Here is a 19,783-nt window from a genome sequence, read left to right on the forward strand (position 1 = left end):
ACAGCTAAAGGTGAAACTTGACTGTTACATATATAACAACAGCAAGCTAAAGAAGTCTACAAGAAAATCTGCAAACCAACAGAGGAGAAAGTGTAGCCAGGACTGCCAGGTACATCTTATATTTCTTTTGTGTATCTACTCTGTTAAGAACATAGCTGAAAATAAATGCACTGAAAAGTTACTTGTAGCCTGTAACATCACCGTTGTAACTTTACACAGTACAGAAAAATGTGTACAAACATTTAATTCATTGAAAATATATAGCAGAAAAGATGTGTTCCAAGGGCAAATTAAGCGAAATTTTCTCAACAAACAACATCCATTTATCAATATTTTAAAAATAAAGACTGCAACAAAAGTAATATCTCAAGTTACCGTGAAAAAATCGCGACCTCCGTTCAACATTTTCTACGAATTCAGTGCCGACACCGCCCCCCTCCCCAGTATGTCATCGTCACATAAGCTGTTATTTTTCCCACATTCCACCGACAAACAAGCAAAAAAAATCTCCAAAAAAATCCTATACATGTACTTATCACCAATGACTTCAGGCATTCGACGAGTTTTCGTAAACAAATCAAAGTTTTTACGCTTCCCTGCCTGATTTTTCCCGCGAAAACAGCGGGGATATCAGATATTCCACCAATAATGGCGCCTGGGCAACAGTATTGCATCCAAAAGAATAGTAAAACAAGAGGAAATAGACTTAATATTATAAGATGGGTTTGTAACTTTTATAACAAAGGAAGAACCCAAAGAATTATTTTTTGTTTGTTCCAGGTTGCTTGGCATGACCTTGCCTTCTTCGACCCCGTGACCTACGAGAGCATGCGGCGACTCATCATCGACGCCCAGGCGCCCGACGCAGAGGTCATCTTCTCTGCCCTTGACCTGACCTTCTGTATCGACCTCTGTCGTGAGGAGGGCGGCGGTCAGCACGAGCTGATCCCGGGAGGGGCGGACATGGCGGTGAACCCGGCTAACGTGTACGACTACGTCCGGAGATACGCGGAGTATCGCATGTATGGATGTGCCGAGAAGGCACTACAGGTGAGCTTGTTGGAGACATTCCTGGGATGTCCTAGTTAGGCTATGTTGATTCGTTTATATGGATGAAATCTGTGCGCAAAGCAATTTTCATCGTTTCCCCATAAATGTTTTCATCTACATCTAAACTGTACAAAGCAGCTGCAGAATGAACGCATATATGCTGTAAATTGCAAACATTATTGGAAAACAAATGCTTGAGTTGTAGAATGCCAAAGTTACAGAATAATGGTGATGTGAATGGACAAAACTGAAGAATCTTTGCTGCTACCTTGTAGTTTCCAGTAGACATATATTAGCATCAAAGCTCATTTGTGTCGGTCTAGTCCATATTGAAGTTTTTAGCTGTCTTTCAACGCAACAAATTGCACTACTCCTGACGAAGGTCAACGAATGTGGGACTGAAAATTCGAGGTGATTAATTTGTTGTGTTGAAAGACGACTAAAAACTTCAATAAAGTCAAAAACTTATCTAGCACTCTAGAGGATGTTGGCTAAGCATTGTCTTCTCCACTGTTCCAGGCCCTGAGAAGTGGACTGTTTGACGTCCTCCCCAGAAATGCGCTTGACGGGCTGACAGCAGAGGATTTCCGCCTCCTAGTGAACGGGTGTGGCACCATCGACATACAGACTCTCATCAGCTACACATCCTTCAATGATGAAAGTGGTGAGTGGACAACCAACAAATCTTTCTTTTTTCTTTGAAGCTTTGATTTATATTTACAAAGTATTTGATTCAGAAAAGACAATGTGTTACCTACTTTGGTCGGGTTTACCAAATCGTTTTACACGACTTAGTGCATACACTATTGATTTAGAATATCTATTAGAAATTATAGATGTAGTTTTTACATGAAGTTTTGTCCAGCTGCTTTATTCATGGTAACGTTATGTAAAATTGATATTTGGTTATTTTATATATATATATATATATATATATATGGGGGTTAGCAATAACAATGTACTCAAGTAACACTAGCCACTAGGGACCTAAAATCATTATTTTGAGGTCTCATTAAGACCAGTCCTACTACATACCAAATATCAAGACAATCCAGGCCTTCTTGAGTGTTCACAGATGGATATATGGGTGGATGGACACACACCAATGCTTACCCAAAACTTAACTCTCTGTGTAAAGTAACAAAAAAGTATAGTACTGTTACAGTATCATCAGTGTTGATGGTTTGGCTGTATTTAATGTTTACTGTGTTTTGTTTCAGGTGATGGGACAGAGAGGTTAACCAAGTTCAAGCGCTGGTTCTGGTCCATTGTGGAGAGGATGCCTCACCAAGAGAGGCAGGACCTGGTCAGTACTACAGTTTCTTTTTTTATTCTTTTTTTTTTACCAAAATGGAAAATCAGTGTACTCTTGCTTGCTTCTTCAGGACTTCTAGACCTACTCCTATACACATAACTCCTACACAAATCTCCCGTTCTACATGACCATATATGGTGTGCACTTAATCTCTACATGACCATATATGTGCTTCCAGTCCCCTTATCCATTTTACCTTGTATGCATTTAAAGGGCCATTTCTCCACATAACCTTATATGGCATGCACTTTCTGTCTGGCTTGTCCACATGACCTTATATGGTGTGCACTTCCAGTCCCACTTACCCACGTGACCTTATATGGTGTGCACTTTTAGTCCCACTTCCTTACATGACCATATATGGTATGCACTTAAAATCCACTTCTCCACATGACCTTATATGGTATGCCCTTGCAGGTGTACTTCTGGACAGGCAGTCCAAACCTCCCTGCCAGCGAAGAAGGTTTCCAGCCCATGCCGTCCATCACAGTCCGCCCCGCGGACGACCAACACCTGCCGACGGCGAACACGTGCATCTCGCGCCTGTACATCCCTCTGTACTCCAGTAAAGTCATCCTTAGGCAAAAACTCGTTTTAGCAATCAAGACAAAACAGTTCGGCTTCGTATGAAAACATACTCTTATTATCTAAAATGGAAGGAAAGAAAAAAATCTTCAAAGACTGAAAAGTGACTGTCACAGTTCTTCCTGTGGATTTTGTATGAAGATGACAACACATGACAAAATCATGTCTCTCACATGATCATCACATGATCGTCACATGACTGCTAGATTGTACTCACATGCAAAGCTACTACCAGTAGATATTTCTTTACAGTACGACCTGAGTGTATACATGTAGCATGTACATTCCGCATGTAAGGTGTTAACTGTTGGTATATTTTGCTATGAAGTCCATATATATCAGTGTAGTGTGCTGCTTGCTCTTGTTATAATATTTGCAACAATATTGTACAGATGTGTCATTTGTATGAGCTTTGCAGATTATTGTATGTATTCTCTGACACAACTACAAAAAATGACATTTTTGAAAGAAGTCTTTGGTGTAGAATTGAAATAGGGAACTACTAATAATGATGATCACTTCATGATTATCACATGGCCGTCACATGATCACTTCATGATTATCACATGATCGCTTCATGACTATCACATGATTTGAATGGCTTTACTGCAAGGTATAATTAATTGATAAATGTTTCATTTATAGATACTTTTGAGATATTAGAAAGTGTAAATTAAGGTATTTTTGCCTGTATGTACATTCCCCTTTTTGTCAATGTACAATTTGTATATGACAGGGATATGTATTTAATGTTTTATTTTGAATCAACGTGGAAACCCTAAACTGTATAGCAGCATCAAGATGGACTATACCATGTATGTACAGAGGGGAGGGATGTAAGGAGGTATACTAACTGGCATGTATGGCCGGATGAAAGGTATTGAATGCTGCAAACCTATTGTAGGCCATAAACAGTGCAAATTCCTATGGTGAGGGGACTTTTGTAAGGTATGATTCCTTTCCTATGTCGTTATGATTTTGTTGTTGAGATTCGCAATTGTCAATACACACAAAAAGTGCTAATACAAAAAAAACTTCCGTCTCAAAAGTTTTTTGTCTTGTTGTTTTCTTACCTGGGGGATAAGTGTCAAAGATGCAAATACAAATGTAGGGATAGTGTTCAGTACCGATGACATATTTTGTGTTGATGGTGTTCAGCACCAGGGACAGGCTATGTATGTCTGGATAGTGTTCAGGGACAGGCCATGTTTGTGTGTGGAGAGTGTTCAGCACCAAGGACAGGCCATGTTTGTGTGCGGAGAGTGTTCAGTACCAAGGACAGGTCATGTTTGTGTGTGTGGATAGTGTTCAGTACCAAGGACAGGCCATGTTTGTGTGTGGATAGTGTTCAGCACCAAAGACGGGCCATGTTTGTGTGGATAGTGTTCAGTACCAAGGATAGGTCATGTTTGTGTGGATGGTGTTCAGTACCAAGGACAGGTCATGTTTGTGTGTGGATAGTGTTCAGGACCAAGGACATGCCATGTTTGTGTGTGGAAAGTGTTCAGTACCAGGGACAGGTCATGTTTGTGTGTGGAAAGTGTTCAGCACCAGGGACAAGCTATATATGTGTGGATAGTGTTCAGGGACAGGCCATGTTTGTGTGCGGAGAGTGTTCAGCACCAAGGACAGGCCATGTTTGTGTGCGGAGAGTGTTCAGTACCAAGGACAGGTCATGTTTGTGTGTGGATAGTGTTCAGGACCAAGGACATGCCATGTTTGTGTGTGGAAAGTGTTCAGTACCAGGGACAGGTCATGTTTGTGTGTGGATAGTGTTCAGGACCAAGGTCATGTTTGAGTGTGGAGAGTGTTCAGCACCAAGGACAGGCCATGTTTGTGTGTGGAGAGTGTTCAGTACCAAGGACAGGCCATGTTTGTGTGTGGAGAGTGTTCAGTACCAAGGACAGGCCATGTTTGTGTGGATGGTGTTCAGTACCAAGGACAGGCCATGTTTGTGTGTGGAGAGTGTTCAGCACCAAGGACAGGCCATGTTTGTGTGTGGAGAGTGTTCAGTACCAAGGACAGGCCATGTTTGTGTGTGGAGAGTGTTCAGTACCAAGGACAGGCCATGTTTGTGTGGATAATGTTCAGCACCAGGGAAACGCTACAGATTCAATGAGTCAGAAACTAAAAATAAGATTGGCAGGGCTAATTGTTAAACTACATTTATTTTTGTCTCAGATGTAGTTCCATTCTTCTCAAATCCTTAATACTCATTGTTCTTTGCCTAATTTGTATGAAGCCCCTTTTTGTACAGCAGATTTACAACAACAATTCTTCCTTGATAAACATCTTTTCAATAATATATTGTGATATGAGATTATTTTCCATTCTACTCTCAGAAAACAATTTGAGTACATGTAGTTTCTGTCAGTTACTTATTATTAGCTTTTTGATAACATCTGTCAACCTGTCTATTCTCATTATTTAAAAACCACAGAAAATTCCATCTCAACAAGTTACGGAAGTTATCATCTTAACTTTGCTGACATGGATGGATTGACTCATCCATTTAACATATTGGTCATCAGTATTGATCCTGAAGAAATCCTGGTGAAAATTTGATACAAAATGTGTTGTACTACATCTTCTTTTATTTACCTCTATGATCAATGCATAGCAGTTCTAATTTAACTATTTTGTAGCAACTAACAATCAACATAGCCTTTTTGTCACTACAATATGCCAGACATTTGATCATGGAATGACATCCCGTTAGACAAAACAAAACATGTAAACTTGTTCCAAAACTATAACCTGTCTTGAAGAATTTACGGAATATTATCTGCTTCATAGAATTTATACTTTGAAAACTTTCACACCTAGTAAAATCTTTACTGTACTGTAGCTTCAAACTTTATCATATTTTCCACTTGGGTACTCTTTCTACATTTTTTCATAATTTTAAAATCTGATAGATAAAAACAAGGATTTTCCTCCAAAAATGGGACACATGGAATCATTCTCCCTGCTGCATATCCCTGTAACAATAGAGAATTGGGAGCCGATTGTGCTCTGGGTTTAACCCAACCTCAAATTCATTTCATTGGTCTCAGCAAAACATTGTTAATCATATTAAATGCTTGATTTGATGACCTAATCAGCAATATTATTCTTATCAGACATTCCAAGTTTGTATTAAAGTAACACACATTATTTTCTGTATGTTACAACATCATCTTATATCATTCATATGACATGAAAACTGGCAAGATCCTGCTTCAGATTTCCATCTTAATGTAGATTACTGTAAATGCAGAAACTTTCGCGGTTGTTTAATGTTCGCGGTTTTCGCAGTGGCCACTTCACCACAAACTTAAAACCACCGCAAACATTTTTCCATGGCAGTGCGTGGTGTTACTGCGAACTTATGACCACCACGAAAAGTCCATTTCCACCTACTGCGAAAATAAATCCCAGCTAACTTAAATGCATTTACAGTATTTCCACTTTCCAGTACACATATGTACGACAAACAACATTACAGTTACTTATGATGACAGAGGACATAATGTTTCTCATTAGCAACAATAGTCCATCAAATGTCAAATTAAACCAGATGTTGGCAAGACCCTGCTTTTAAAGTATTACAGAAATTCTATCACACAATGTGTGGAGTTTCCACACGACGTGTGGAGTTTCACTACAATTTCTAACTTGATGTAGCTTTTCTTCTTTTCATTTGAATTAAATTTTGTTAAGATAATTGTATGGTCCTCAGCAAAGACTGATGATGTACATGTACCACGGTATCTCAATTCTTTTGATCTGCATTGAATCCATTCTTCTCGTACCATCACTACACTCTTCTGTTCAAATCCAATCCCTGCAATACGGCAGACGTTGTTCCTGCAGTGCCTACAGTTTAGCCTTGTTCTGCTGCAGGAAGGGCTTCAGGTACTTGTGGTATGACTCGTGCACCTGGGTCACAGGGAACAGGTCACAAATGTTAGCATCAATAAGATGTATGCTGGGTTTACACACATGTTTTAGGAGTTGACTTGGACTGGAGTAAACTCCACTAAAGTCGAAAATGTGTGTTAACCCAGCCTTACTGTTAGTAGTTACTGCTTGAGTAGCACTACCAATTATGGTCTGATCTATTTAAAACGTTTTGTAACACTCACAATCTCAGGTCCGCATGCTCCGAGCAGGATGTAACAGCATTTTGTAACAGCACAGACAAATGTTTAATGAATGGGAAGAAATATCAGCTCTTTTTAAAGAACACTACATGGTCAGACTCTGTACCTATCTGCATGTACAATGTATAAAGCCAGTATAACAACCCATTGGCATAACACATGTTCAGCTTTTTCTCTACCTGTTAAACACTGTGCTTTGTTTATATTTAGTAAGGACGTCTCTAACTGAGTCTGTCTCAATTTCCGTGAGACTCAGTTTGTGGAAGTTGACATAAAAAAAAGAAATAGATTTTACGTTAAAAATGAAAAGGCATACCTGGGATTTGTTCAGTGGGGATTTCTTTGCCCAATCGTACAGGTTTTCGTACACGTTCCCATCGTAGCGGCCCAGCACAGACTGTAGGATCTCGTCGGGGAAGTCAAACGCGTCCACCAGAGCCACGGCGTCAGGACGCACCTTGGCTAGCAGGGATACCAGGTGAGAGTTCACCTGCTGCAGTTCCTGTCCTGACAGATAGGAGTCCTGTAGGGTACATGTACAAGAACATGTGAGGACTTACATCAGAAACCACTCCTGGGTGATGAAGCCATGTATGTTAGCAGGGCTTGAAATACTTTTTTCTGCACACCTGCACTGGTGCAGGTAACATTGAAAATTACCTGCACCAGACAAATTTTACCTGCACCACTCTTAATTTAGGAAATATGGATCATACTAAAATTGTTCAGGAACAATTGCTATTTTCTCTCTTATACTTTATAGGTCGTAACATTCAATGCAGCTGATAACAATCCACATACACTTACATCATATGACATGTATTTATAAAACCCAGTACATGGACCAGTGCAGGTTAGGTGCAGGTAGACACCAGAAATACCTGCACAGCTCCAATTTCACCTGCACTATAGTGCATATGCAGGTGGTATTTCGAGCCCTGGTTAGCACACACCTAGAACATAATGCGGTATACACACGTTATACATTGTAGAGTCTGCTGGTATCCAAACCAATTATCATAGCTGCTAAGTCTCTTTTATCCTCTTTGGTCAATATTGCAGCCAATGCATACAGTCTCTCTTTGGACATAACTATATGGACACACTTCATGTAGAATGCAAACATTATATGCAATATGCACCGGTGGTATACCGGTACAGAAAATTCAGGTATAGGTATGATCCAGGTCCAGATCCAGGTCCAGTTTGTGAATATCCTACCTTCATGTAAACAACCCTAACGGCCTCTGTTAAGTTAGACGAAGTTTGACTGTAGAATGCCTATGTAATGATATGTAACCTGACAGTACTTACAAGTCCTAAGTACTACATTATCTAACATGTACATTGTATGCTCAGATGATTCTCATTCTATCTCATAACCATCTAGTTGTTCAAATGTAGTTGATGGTGAATTACAGTAAATCCTTACCTCTAGGAAGTCCCCAGAGTTTTCTATGATGCCGTGGATAGCGTACAGCTGACACAGCGTGTTCAGTACAGCACGAGTAGCAGGGTCCACGTCTGCTGTCCGCACCGCATCCACAAAGTTACGCACCATGAAGAAGTGACAGTGTGCCTAGATAAGGAGAAAGTCCATCTTTTAGGTTTATTTTTGTATGGCTGGAAAACCAAAACCTAGAACATGTACATGTAATACACATCTTTGCAATTATACAGTATCTTATTTTCCATCAGAATCATAGTCTAAACAAAATCATCAAAGTTATGTACCAAAAACAGTTACTCAAGCCACTGGATATGATTTTGGAAACGGTCAGACGTTTCAGTTAGCATCCACTATCTTTCATCTGACCGTTTCCAAAATCATATCCTGTTGCTTTTGAAAGTAACTGTTTTTTGGCATATCTTATTACCTGGATGTCTAATCTTCATTGAAGTACACTTTTTGTGGATATTCTTGAACAGATAATCTATAGGTCCTAATTATTCTATTTTAGTCTCACCTGGGCACACTTGACCAGCTGCACAGAACAGCTGTTCCAGGTGTCTTCAGGTGATTTGCCAGCCTTCGCCTGTGCTTGCAGCTGATTGGCTGCCATGCCCACAAGCCTAGCAATGAATAGATTTATCATTAGATGTAGTACTATATAAAATAACTGACGGCTTGATTTCCAATCGTATTAGATGATTCAGGGTTAAACAGTTTTTTCCTTGTGCAATGTATTATAGCCTAAGATTGGTACAACTCAGTCTACATTTAATAAAAATAGTCACAAAGTTAATCCCACCAAAACAATGCATCTTTCCTCGAAATTATATGCAATGCATCTTGCCTTTCATGTCAAGTGCAAAACCTTGCTGTACATAAAGAATCATTCTGAAACAAGACAAAAGAAATGGCAACTCTGAAAATTCAATGTGCAATGGCTAAGTGAGTAGAGTGTTTGCCTTGCTTTCAGTACGTCTTGAGTTTGATCCCCGGAAGTCACACGCATACTAAAGACTTTAAAAATGGTACATACAGTATGGCAGTTGAACACACACCTGGTCCACTACCATTGGACTAGCTGATATAGTTTTGGACAAACTTTCTTACGTTGTAAGGCTGAAGGACTTCAAATCAAAGATAGGTGCTGCACAGAGTTTGAAGTGAACTAAAAACTCATCAAATGAACTTTGTTCTGTGTACAATGTACATTGTAAATATAGCCCTGCCCCACCTAGCAGCTCGGTGTTGGTATGCCCCAACAAGTTCCTCCAAGTCTAGGAGACTCCTAGCACCTTTCCCTGCAACTGCAGCTGTCTGGACCCGTGACAGGTACGCCACCGTTCCGGACAGCTTCTCATTTGTCTTCGAGGCTCCGTAACACTTCACAAGATACCTGTGGCAGGGATAATGGAGAGACTGTAACATTGGTTAAAGGTAAAGTTAGTCTAATATCTTTTTTGAGTGTATACAGGCAGTGGTTTGTTATCCATAGTATTTGATGGTGGAGCCCAACCTACTCCTTCCACTGCCTTTTACCTCCTGAAGTCATGAAAGTTAATTTTACGGAAGGAAGAAAGTGTAACGTTCATGGTGGTTTTAAGTGTTGTGGAAACAATCTGCTAGGTGAGCAAAAGACTATTTTTAGGCTATTATTTTTAGAGTACATTTACGTTTATAACAAAAACTGCAAAGTTTAACATTACTCAATGAAGGACGATATATGAAGTTACCCAATGTGCAAAAGAACTTGTAAGTAGTGTACGTTAGACATGGCACAATCCTAAACATAGAAAGAAAAGAGCAAATTCCATCCTAATCTCTCCAAGTGTACAGACAAAAATAAAAAACTAAAGAAAAAGACAAACAGACTCAAACCCAAGAAGATACTACTGTAACACTGTTGACCATTTGTTGTGTGTCTTTTTGTCACCTGCAGTTAGCTTTCCATAAACTTATCAAACGTATTAAACTTATTGTTATTCAACAAAAAATTTCAACCTATATAGTACCTGGCGGTCTGTAGAAACATGACAGTGTTTTCCCCTTCGTAAGTGCAGCCAGCCGTGGCGTTGGCAAACAGCAGTGGGAGACCGCTGGCGTGTGAGTACCCGTGTCCTCCGCAGGCCATCCGACAGGTGTCAATCCCTGATGACATCACCTGCGTGGTGAAGGCCTTCAGTCCTGCTGATAACGCATGGATCTATGGGGAAAAATACATCATGTTATAAGAACTTTTATATCATTCTTTTGAAGCATGAATAACAAAGCCACATACAAAGTAGTAGTATCAATTATTTGATAATACTGCTGCTGGGGTCCCTGACAGAGGGTTAGGCACTTAGGAACTATTGTTATAATTCTATTGATCTGATTAATGTAATGTCCTTGTAATTCAGCCTCCCAGGCTGCCAGGAGGAAGTTTATGTCCATTGTTTAATAAACCTGTCTACTACCATTTTGATGTCTCTCCTAACAAAGAAACTGTACTTTTGATCAGTTTTAAAAAAACTGTTGCCTGTACTGTACAATAGTATTGGCAATGTATGTCATAGAAACTTTTTTTTTTCCAAATTCTTTGGCCTGTCACTTCATATATTGCCAGAGAAGTCTGAGAACGAAAAAAAAAATCAACTTTGTCATCTGTCAACCTTATCAGGCTTGCAGGCAGATTTGAGCATCGCATTGTACTGTCAACACATTGTACAGACCAGGGTTGTAGCCAGCCTGAAATCATTTTCAGTCCCCTTGATTTTGAATGGGAATCCTATCAAACGCCAAAGGCATGGCGTGACTTTGCGCGTCATTTCTAGGGGTTCTGGGTCCCAGAAAATTTTTAAATCAAGACCCTGTCAAACACTATTTCCTGCATTTTGAGGTGAAAATTTTGCTTGTAGACTAAGCTGTTCAATGGCATCTGTTTTGGTGAAGAAGAACACATGGGTTTCATTTTCTTTAATTTCTTTACATATCAATTTTTGTCTGTCCCCTGTCAAACACTATTTCCTGCATTTTGAGGTGAAAATTTTGCTTGTAGACTAAGCTGTTCAATGGCATCTGTTTTGGTGAAGAAGAACACATGGGTTTCATTTTCTTTAATTTCTTTACATATCAATTTTTGTCTGTCCCAGGGGACGGAATGGGGAAAACTTTTTTCAGTCCCCAGCTACAAAATTCCTTCAAAGGACTGAAGGACAGGTGCTGGCTACAACCCTGGTACAGACACACACAAATGCACATGCCTCTGTGTGTTTAAGCAAGCATCTACAAATATAAGACAAACCTCAGGCAGCTGTGAGAGGTCCCCCTGGCTGATGTTCCCCGACAGTTGGAAGTACGTGTCCATCATGTAGTGGCTGGCAAAGTAGAAGGCGTAGGCAGCGGACAGCAGGGGGAACAGCTTGTACTGCTGGGTCTGGTAGTCTAGAACCTGGGGCTCTGGTTCCCTGTAGAACACATGGGGATACAGGTGTAAGTAAAGGTGAAGCTTGTACTGCTGGGTCTGGTAGTCTAGAACCTGGGACTCTGGTTCCCTGTAGAACACATGGGGATACAGGTGTAAGTAAAGGTGAAGCTTGTGCTGCTGGGTCTGGTAGTCTAGAACCTGGGGCTCTGGTTCCCTGTAGAACACATGGGATACAGGTGTAAGTAAAGGTGAAGCTTGTACTGCTGGGTCTGGTAGTCTAGAACCTGGGGCTCTGGTTCCCTGTAGAACACATGGGGATACAGGTGTAAGTAAAGGTGATTGTACTGCTGGGTCTGGTAGTCTAGAACCTGGGACTCTGGTTCCCTGTAGAACACATGGGATACAGGTGTAAGTAAAGGTGAAGCTTGTACTGCTGGGTCTGGTAGTCTAGAACCTGGGGCTCTGGTTCCCTGTAGAACACATGGGGATACAGGTGTAAGTAAAGGTGATTGTACTGCTGGGTCTGGTAGTCTAGAACCTGGGGTTCCGGTTCCCTGTATAACACATGGGGATACAGGTGTAAGTAAAGGTGAAGCTTGTTATACTGCTGGGTCTGATAGTCTAGAACCTGGGGCTCTGGTTCCCTGTATAACACATGGGGATACAGGTGTAAGTAAAGGTGAAGCTTGTACTGCTGGGTCTGGTAGTCTAGAACCTGGGCTTCTGGTTCCCTGTATAACACATGGGGATACAGGTGTAAGTAAAGGTGATTGTACTGCTGGGTCTGGTAGTCTAGAACCTGGGGCTCTGGTTCCCTGTATAACACATGGGGATACAGGTGTAAGTAAAGGTGAAGCTTGTACTGCTGGGTCTGGTAGTCTAGAACCTGGGGCTCTGGTTCCCTGTATAACACATGGGGATACAGGTGTAAGTAAAGGTGATTGTACTGCTGGGTCTGGTAGTCTAGAACCTGGGGCTCTGGTTCCCTGTATAACACATGGGGATACAGGTGTAAGTAAAGGTGATTGTACTGCTGGGTCTGGTAGTCTAGAACCTGGGGCTCTGGTTCCCTGTATAACACATGGGGATACAGGTGTAAGTAAAGGTGATTGTACTGCTGGGTCTGGTAGTCTAGAACCTGGGGCTCTGGTTCCCTGTATAACACATGGGGATACAGGTGTAAGTAAAGGTGATTGTACTGCTGGGTCTGGTAGTCTAGAACCTGGGACTCTGGTTCCCTGTAGAACACATGGGGATACAGGTGTAAGTAAAGGTGATTGTACTGCTGGGTCTGGTAGTTTAGAACCTGGGGCTCTGGTTCCCTGGATTACACATGGGAATACAGGTATATTAAGTAAAGGTAAAATTGCCATCTCCTATTGACGCAGGCTTTTAGCCAGGCATATGTCCAGGCGTCATTTGGACATGCTTAAAAATGATGAGCAATTGGACGCACTAGATGCCCTGAAGAAACACTTGCACTGGGGAGCAGATCCTCTGACAAGCATGAAATGGGATTGATTCCGATGTTACTAGTCACTAAGAAATTTGCACACCTATAATAAAATCCTAGCTAAAAGCCTCTATTGAGGTTAAGCATGATGCTTCTTCTGAATAAGAGACTCATTGACAATGATTTTTACACAACCACTGCTTTTTTTTTTTCATTGACGTATTGGTGACTGTCTGTCACATTCCTCTGAGCAATTCTGACTGGTTCACATTGTTCACATTTCAAAACTATAGTCCTGGTGTTGTGCACTTGAAAAAGGCATTTTGCATGAATTTACAAACTCCACACTGGTGAAAATGAGTAGATGTCTCTTGGATAGAATGTTAAGTGAAGGTCCAGTGTTTCACAAGTGCAGTAAAGATCCCACTACACATACACTAATATAGATAATAAAACTCATTAGGTAGCAATATTTTTCACAACTTTTTCCTCTGAAAATTCTTGGCCAAAATGCACTTCAGTACTACTACCCCTATTTCCAAACTTGAAACTGTCAAATGTAAGAAGCATGACTTACTGAAGGCTGCCTTCATTTTTTATTTCCCCAATACTGAAGGAAAGCAAAATAAAAAGTTGCCTGACCCTGGTTTCATCTCGGACTGCCTCCTGACACAGCTGTAGCGTACAGCGATGGTACAGGCTCGACACAAGGACTGGGCCGCGTCCGACACGATGTACGACCGTACAAGCATCATGGTCCCGTACGCCAGCTTACTGTTGGCAGGCTTGACGTACGTCCCATCTGGCAACACCTGTAATGTTAGTGATTGAAACATCTCCTTATAGTATTCAATTCAATTCCAAGTCTTTGTTTCACCTCCATGGCTTGTTTGGCAACTTTCGACAATGTTGTCAATCTCCAAGCAGATGTTGTGGTGAAAGAATGATAGCTTATATATGTTATACCACTCCTGAGAAGCCTATAGCAGTCAGAAATATCACAATCATCCATCTCAACATCTGCTTGGAGATTACTTAGTTTTCAGTATCATAATCATTTGCTGTGAATTGATGTATGGGGGTAATGTAAAATGTCTTAAAACAACTACAAAAATAATTTTCATCACTTTCTAACTGCTTTTAATGTTTGTACCTAATTGTGGGTTGGCCAATGGATGTTAGACATCTAGGTAATGAGATACTCAATACAAAATTTACTCGAACAACTGGATACATGTAAGTTTGCAAACCGTCAAATGTTTCATAAAGCAGCCATGGTCTTTCAACATTGACTGTCGAAAGACAGCAGATACCAAATCTCACTTTTTAATGAGTAATATTGGGTTTATTCCACTTTTCAATACTCATTTCTTCCCAAATCCTTAAAATATGACTTTAACTACTAGCTATAGTGTTTTACCTGTATGGTACAGAGGAAAGCAAACATAACTTTTCTGAGCATGACAATCACATGATCATCACATGATCAGGTCATGACCAAAAGGCAACAGCCAATCACAGGTTACCTGAGAGTGTTTCATGAGCATGTTCTCCCTGGGGATTCTCACATGGTCCATCATGAGGAAGCCATTGTCCACTTCATCAAAACCAAACTTCGGCCCAATGTCACCGATAGTGACGCCTGAAAATATGGAAATATCCATTAGGACAAATGTGCAGTACTGACTTGATATAATGGATGACTTTTCTGTGCATATCGATTATTTCTTCCTAGCCTGGGTACCATCTGATTTCTACCAGGGCTCCTTGCACTATCACCACCATAAAAAAGTGTTCAAGGAGCCCCTGGTAGTAGGACATGGTACCCAGGCTATTTCCATCTTTTCCCCCCCCCCCCCCCCCCCCCCAAAAAAAAAAAATTGACTACTGTAAATGCATTTAAGTTTGCATGAATTTACTTTCATGGTTGAAGGAAAATGGAGTGTTCGCGGCGGACTGTAGACTGTAGACTGTAGCCACATACTATAAGAGAAAAATGTTTGCGGCGGTATTAAGTTTGCGGTTAAGTGGCTACTGCGAAAACTACAAAGTTTACAAAACTACAGCGAACATTTCTGCATTTATAGTATACAAATCAGAACAAAACTCCATCTTCATGTGAGCAGTTTTGTTACCTGGTAAGGGTGTGTGGTCCTCTGTGCTCCTCAGTTGGACTATGAAGGGGTGCATGCCGTAACACTGTCCCTGGGTATACAGCTGGGCTAGCACTAGGGCATGGTTGGATGACTTTCCCACTAGAAACATCAAATAATATCATTCAATCAATCAAAAATGGGCAAATTATTCTTTGACAGCCAATAAGCTGAATTGCACCCACTATTACATACATTGTATTTTGTAAAACTTTTGCACTCATTAAAATATCATTGGTATTAGCATGGTATCAACATTGGTATTAGCATTAAGAATGCTAATAAATATAAATTCACATTTCATAGCGGCTTAATCATTCTCAGTTTTCAAATGTTGAATGTTCATGTAGTACATGTACTTAAAATATAGGTTTGTGCAATGAACATTGCAATGTTTTTGTGCAAGGATTGGACTTAGCAAAACCTGAACTCGCAAGTCATTGTTCACTGAAGCAAAACCAGAGCTCAGAAGTCAAGGTCCTTATCAATTATACGATACATCTATACATTGCTCAGAGTAATATTAGAGCCCTTCATACAACATTTTAGGCAAAATCACCCATACAAATTGATACAGACTGGTAAAGAACGCCAATATATTTGGTTACCCTAAGGCCACACCAATTTAATTTCTGGGTTCACGGATTTTTTCATAAAAAATATGGAGCGAGAGGGCGAAATAAAAATAAAAATTGTAAAATGGTTGGGGTAAAGGTAACGGCTAATCCAAAACATAAAGAAAAAAAGTTTCCAGCTTGAAAAAAGTACAAAAACACTATTTTTGTACAGTAACAGCACCTGTACCCACACTTTAAGGAGCTTATAATCTAAAGGCCAATTTGCTACACCAGAAAGTTGGTGAATGGTTTCATTAATGGTGAAAATTTGCTGAGTGGTAATTTTTATTTTTATTTTTTTTCCCAAAAAGATAGGAGCGAGCGAATCCGTGAACCAAGAAATTAAATCGGTGTGGCCTAACAATGCAATCTTGACTGGTTAGCCAAGATGACAGGCTAGTCCTCTCTCACCACATCACACTTTTAAATTTGCTATTTTGCTGTACAATGAAGATAAAACTTACATCCTCCAGGCCACCACTTGGCAGAGCTCAGTGTGGGACTGTGTAGCACAAACTCCTCTGTCTTGGGGTCGTAAGTTGCTGTTGTCTCAAGACCACGTAGGAATGTGCCTGTCAACAACAAAAAATTGACATCTTATATTTTATTTAGTTCATGATGCATTTTTAGTTATTGTCTCTTCAAACAGTTGTGACTGCTTGTAGTATTAACAATTTCTACATGACTGTTCAATGCAAAAATCACTGATTTATCTGTTATCTGATATAGAGATGTAAAATGCAGAATTCAGGCTATAGTCTAGTACAGGTAAGATGCCTTTTATGGCATGGCAGGCCCAAAGTACGGTGGGTTCTTTAACGTGATCAAGGTTGGCTTTCCTAAAATACAGGTCCTCCTATCCGAGGGACGGCCCTAACCAAAGCTAGGTACTCATTTTGACCTGACTGAAGTGAAGAATGTCATGTTAGGTGCCTTTTCCAAGGGCACAACATCAGACACATTAGGGGTTTCGAAACTAGGACCTTTGGTTGAGTCAAATGATACCACTAAGCACACCTACCATGCCCCATCTCTGTCTGTGCATAGGTGCCTATGATAGCGTAGTTGAGTGCCTGGGAGAACCACTTGTCCTGCTGTACCTCTGTACCCTGGCTCAGTAGGGTAGGCAGGAACATGCCGTAGTGAACACTTAGAGGTTCCAGCATCCCTCGGAATACAGCGCTGTGTTTAAAGAAGATAAAATTTTATTAAAAAGTGAAAGTGATCTCAAAACAGTTCTGCTCAGATAAAGTCAAGGAGTTCATCCTCTACTTGTCTTGACAAAAAAGACTATGCATAAAGTATTTACAGGTTCATTGTACAGGGAAAATTCGCCTAATGTTTTTACACAGGCACAATAACCCTCTCTAGTACTAGTAGTAGCGTGCATCTTAGGTGAGTGACAAAGTCGGGATTCAAACTCATGTCTTGCAACTTCCTTTTCAAGAAGGTTTGTGTGTGTGTGTGTGTGTGTGACAGTGTGTGTGTGTGTCTGTGTGCTCACATATATATCATTTTTTTATTTGCTATGTTGGTGTTCACAAGATGGAAAAACAAATTATGGTCCCCCTGCCACCTTCTCAAGGTACTGCTACATAATTTCTGGTTTGTTGGTAGCAATGCATAATCATCAATGTATAATGATGTCTAATCATTCCTGGTTGTACATACGTCTTGTAGATATTAACATCTTTAATGCCATTGATGTCCAGTTCCCAACAGTTGTTAATGAAGCGGATGGTTTTCTTTATGCCTAAGGTGTAGCGTTCCTCCCTGGACAGGAAACTCAGGTGTTCATGCTGGAGCTCTGGGTCATCTAAGGCCAACCTCTCTGGAATAGTATGAAACAAAGTCTGGTTAATAGTAGGTATGGACAAGCAGGGGTTAGAAATACCATGTGTATACAGGCTTTTTATTGACATCATACTAATTACAATTTGCATCCTACAATGACCATGTAGGTGGGTAATTTGATTAAGCAGTAGAATCCTTGTGTGGTTTACAAACTGTAATACAACATGACACAGATGACGTTAACCTGGAATCCAGTCTAGTTGTGGCACGGCCTACCGTAGTTTAATGTAGGCTCTCTACGGGGCCAGTGCAACTCTGAGCCGCCAGTGCAATCATTCACACCCGGTAGCATTTTCCGGGTAGCACTTTGCCCAGTGGGAGTTGATTAATCCCGTAGATGGCAAAATTAACTCCCACCGTGCAAAACTCCTACCGGGTGTGAAAGATTACCCCGGTGGTGGAAAGACCCTCCTGTCCCGAAGGTAGCCTGCCCAATCCACGGTAGACTGGATTCCAGGTTAAGAGGAGTCAAATGACAAGTCATTATATATTTACAACTTAGGTGCTGGCAAAATCAGAGTCATGTATTTATGATGGAGAATTTGGGATGATTTGGCCCTTTACCAACAAGGGCCAGTCAACTCGGCCCAAAGAATCCTATTTGTAGTTTTACCAAACATATAAAATCATAAATTCAAGAAGTATCAACAGCTTACAACAACAAAAATGTGATCCTTACAATCACAACGAGGGGTTTTGCACGTAACGGGGCCAAAGTCCTGTGTAATTGATTTCAACACAGTAAACCATGCGTCATAACGTTAATTGTTTTATAAGAAGTCATATTAATTGAATATAGTTTGGCAGGTTTGCACACGTCTTAATAATAAGCCATAAAAGGGGAAGGTTTCTGGATCTTGAAGTTTTAGTGATGCATCTATGTCATTTTACCATATAAAGTCCCAACACTAGCTTAGCAAATACACGCAACACGTACATGGTGACATAACCGGTAGCTAGCTATGCTATCTAGACTACAACGTAGGTTACGCCCCCCTCCCCACAACATAACAATGAACACACAAATTACGGCACAAACAGAAGGCTCACCGAGCTCTCTTTTCCTCTCCACGTTGTCCTCCCCTCCGTGCAGCAGACAGGTCAGGCTGAAGGGGTTAAAACTCGCTCCGTCCCGCTCTTTCTGCAAGTCTTGGTTGGTTTTGGTCCTTTTTGCAGACGACATTTTTCTTCTTCTTCACTTAACTCCAGATGTTACGTCACAGCTAACGTAACTCTACCAATTTCTGATATGATCCCTTCGTCTAGATTGCAAACGTTTCTTTCCCTGGCCCTTTGCTGTTCTGCGCTTCAGCTAAACGACACAGAGATCTTTCGGACTTTGACAACTTCAGACTTCCAACCCCCCAGCTGAACATAATCCGCCAGAACGTTGACCTCGTTTCGAGGGTCAAAGGTAGTGCGACAGCAACGAAACGCAACAGAAAACTAGTAGGAGTTCCGCGACCTCATGCCTTCGCCAATTACAAATGATCTAACCTTTACAACTGGTGTATCAATTGTGGTTGTCATCAATTATGTAAATAAGGTACTCATTTTCATAGATTATACTAGTTGATCATCGCCTCCACCCAAATAACAGACGTACACAATCTTAATCGAATTTTCTGATAATACATGCAAATGAAGTCCTCATTTGCATAATCAATGTTAAATTGTGTTCATCTGTACATAATTTCCCAACACCACAAGTAAGAAATTCACGGAAAAACCTTGATAAAATAGTCGCGGTCGGCC

The 19,783-nt window shown here is 40.6% G+C and overlaps 2 protein-coding genes across 2 annotated transcripts in view; one reads left to right on the forward strand and one right to left on the reverse strand.

Annotated features, from left to right (window-relative positions):
- Positions 1-3,998, forward strand: part of LOC118408918 (E3 ubiquitin-protein ligase UBR5-like) — a 43,108-nt gene extending 39,110 nt beyond the window's left edge. The window contains exons 45-48 of the mRNA XM_035809775.1: positions 781-1,050; positions 1,570-1,714; positions 2,271-2,356; positions 2,783-3,998. Coding sequence (XP_035665668.1) covers positions 781-1,050; positions 1,570-1,714; positions 2,271-2,356; positions 2,783-2,995 — 714 coding nt within the window. The 3' untranslated portion in view covers positions 2,996-3,998. The remainder of the gene's footprint in view (positions 1-780; positions 1,051-1,569; positions 1,715-2,270; positions 2,357-2,782) is intronic.
- A 1,101-nt stretch (positions 3,999-5,099) lies between these two features.
- On the reverse strand, positions 5,100-19,420 carry LOC118408935 (peroxisomal acyl-coenzyme A oxidase 1-like). The gene is made up of 14 exons (XM_035809803.1): positions 19,079-19,420; positions 17,846-18,005; positions 17,196-17,356; positions 16,639-16,746; positions 15,540-15,659; positions 14,931-15,046; positions 14,047-14,216; positions 11,829-11,991; positions 10,558-10,748; positions 9,780-9,941; positions 9,063-9,168; positions 8,528-8,674; positions 7,412-7,618; positions 5,100-6,871 (listed from the first exon to the last, which is right to left on the reverse strand). Exons 1-14 carry the CDS (start codon positions 19,209-19,211, stop codon positions 6,809-6,811), a joined length of 2,007 nt encoding a protein of 668 aa, XP_035665696.1. The 5' UTR covers positions 19,212-19,420; the 3' UTR covers positions 5,100-6,808.
- Between the last annotated feature and the right edge of the window lie 363 nt (positions 19,421-19,783).

Source organism: Branchiostoma floridae, unplaced genomic scaffold (genome assembly GCF_000003815.2).
Source record: "Branchiostoma floridae strain S238N-H82 unplaced genomic scaffold, Bfl_VNyyK Sc7u5tJ_517, whole genome shotgun sequence".
Taxonomy (NCBI): Eukaryota; Metazoa; Chordata; class Leptocardii; order Amphioxiformes; family Branchiostomatidae; genus Branchiostoma; species Branchiostoma floridae.

Bases quoted from the DNA above. Each gene is read 5' to 3' on its own strand.
- LOC118408935 (XM_035809803.1), bottom strand. From the start codon at position 19,211: ATGTCGTCTGCAAAAAGGACCAAAACCAACCAAGACTTGCAGAAAGAG. The intron at 9,169-9,779 runs GTGGGGCAGGGC...ATTCATTGCTAG, and splicing joins TACCAACACCGAGCTGCTAG to GCTTGTGGGCATGGCAGCCA. The intron at 8,675-9,062 runs GTGAGACTAAAA...CTCCTTATCTAG, and splicing joins AGCTGGTCAAGTGTGCCCAG to GCACACTGTCACTTCTTCAT.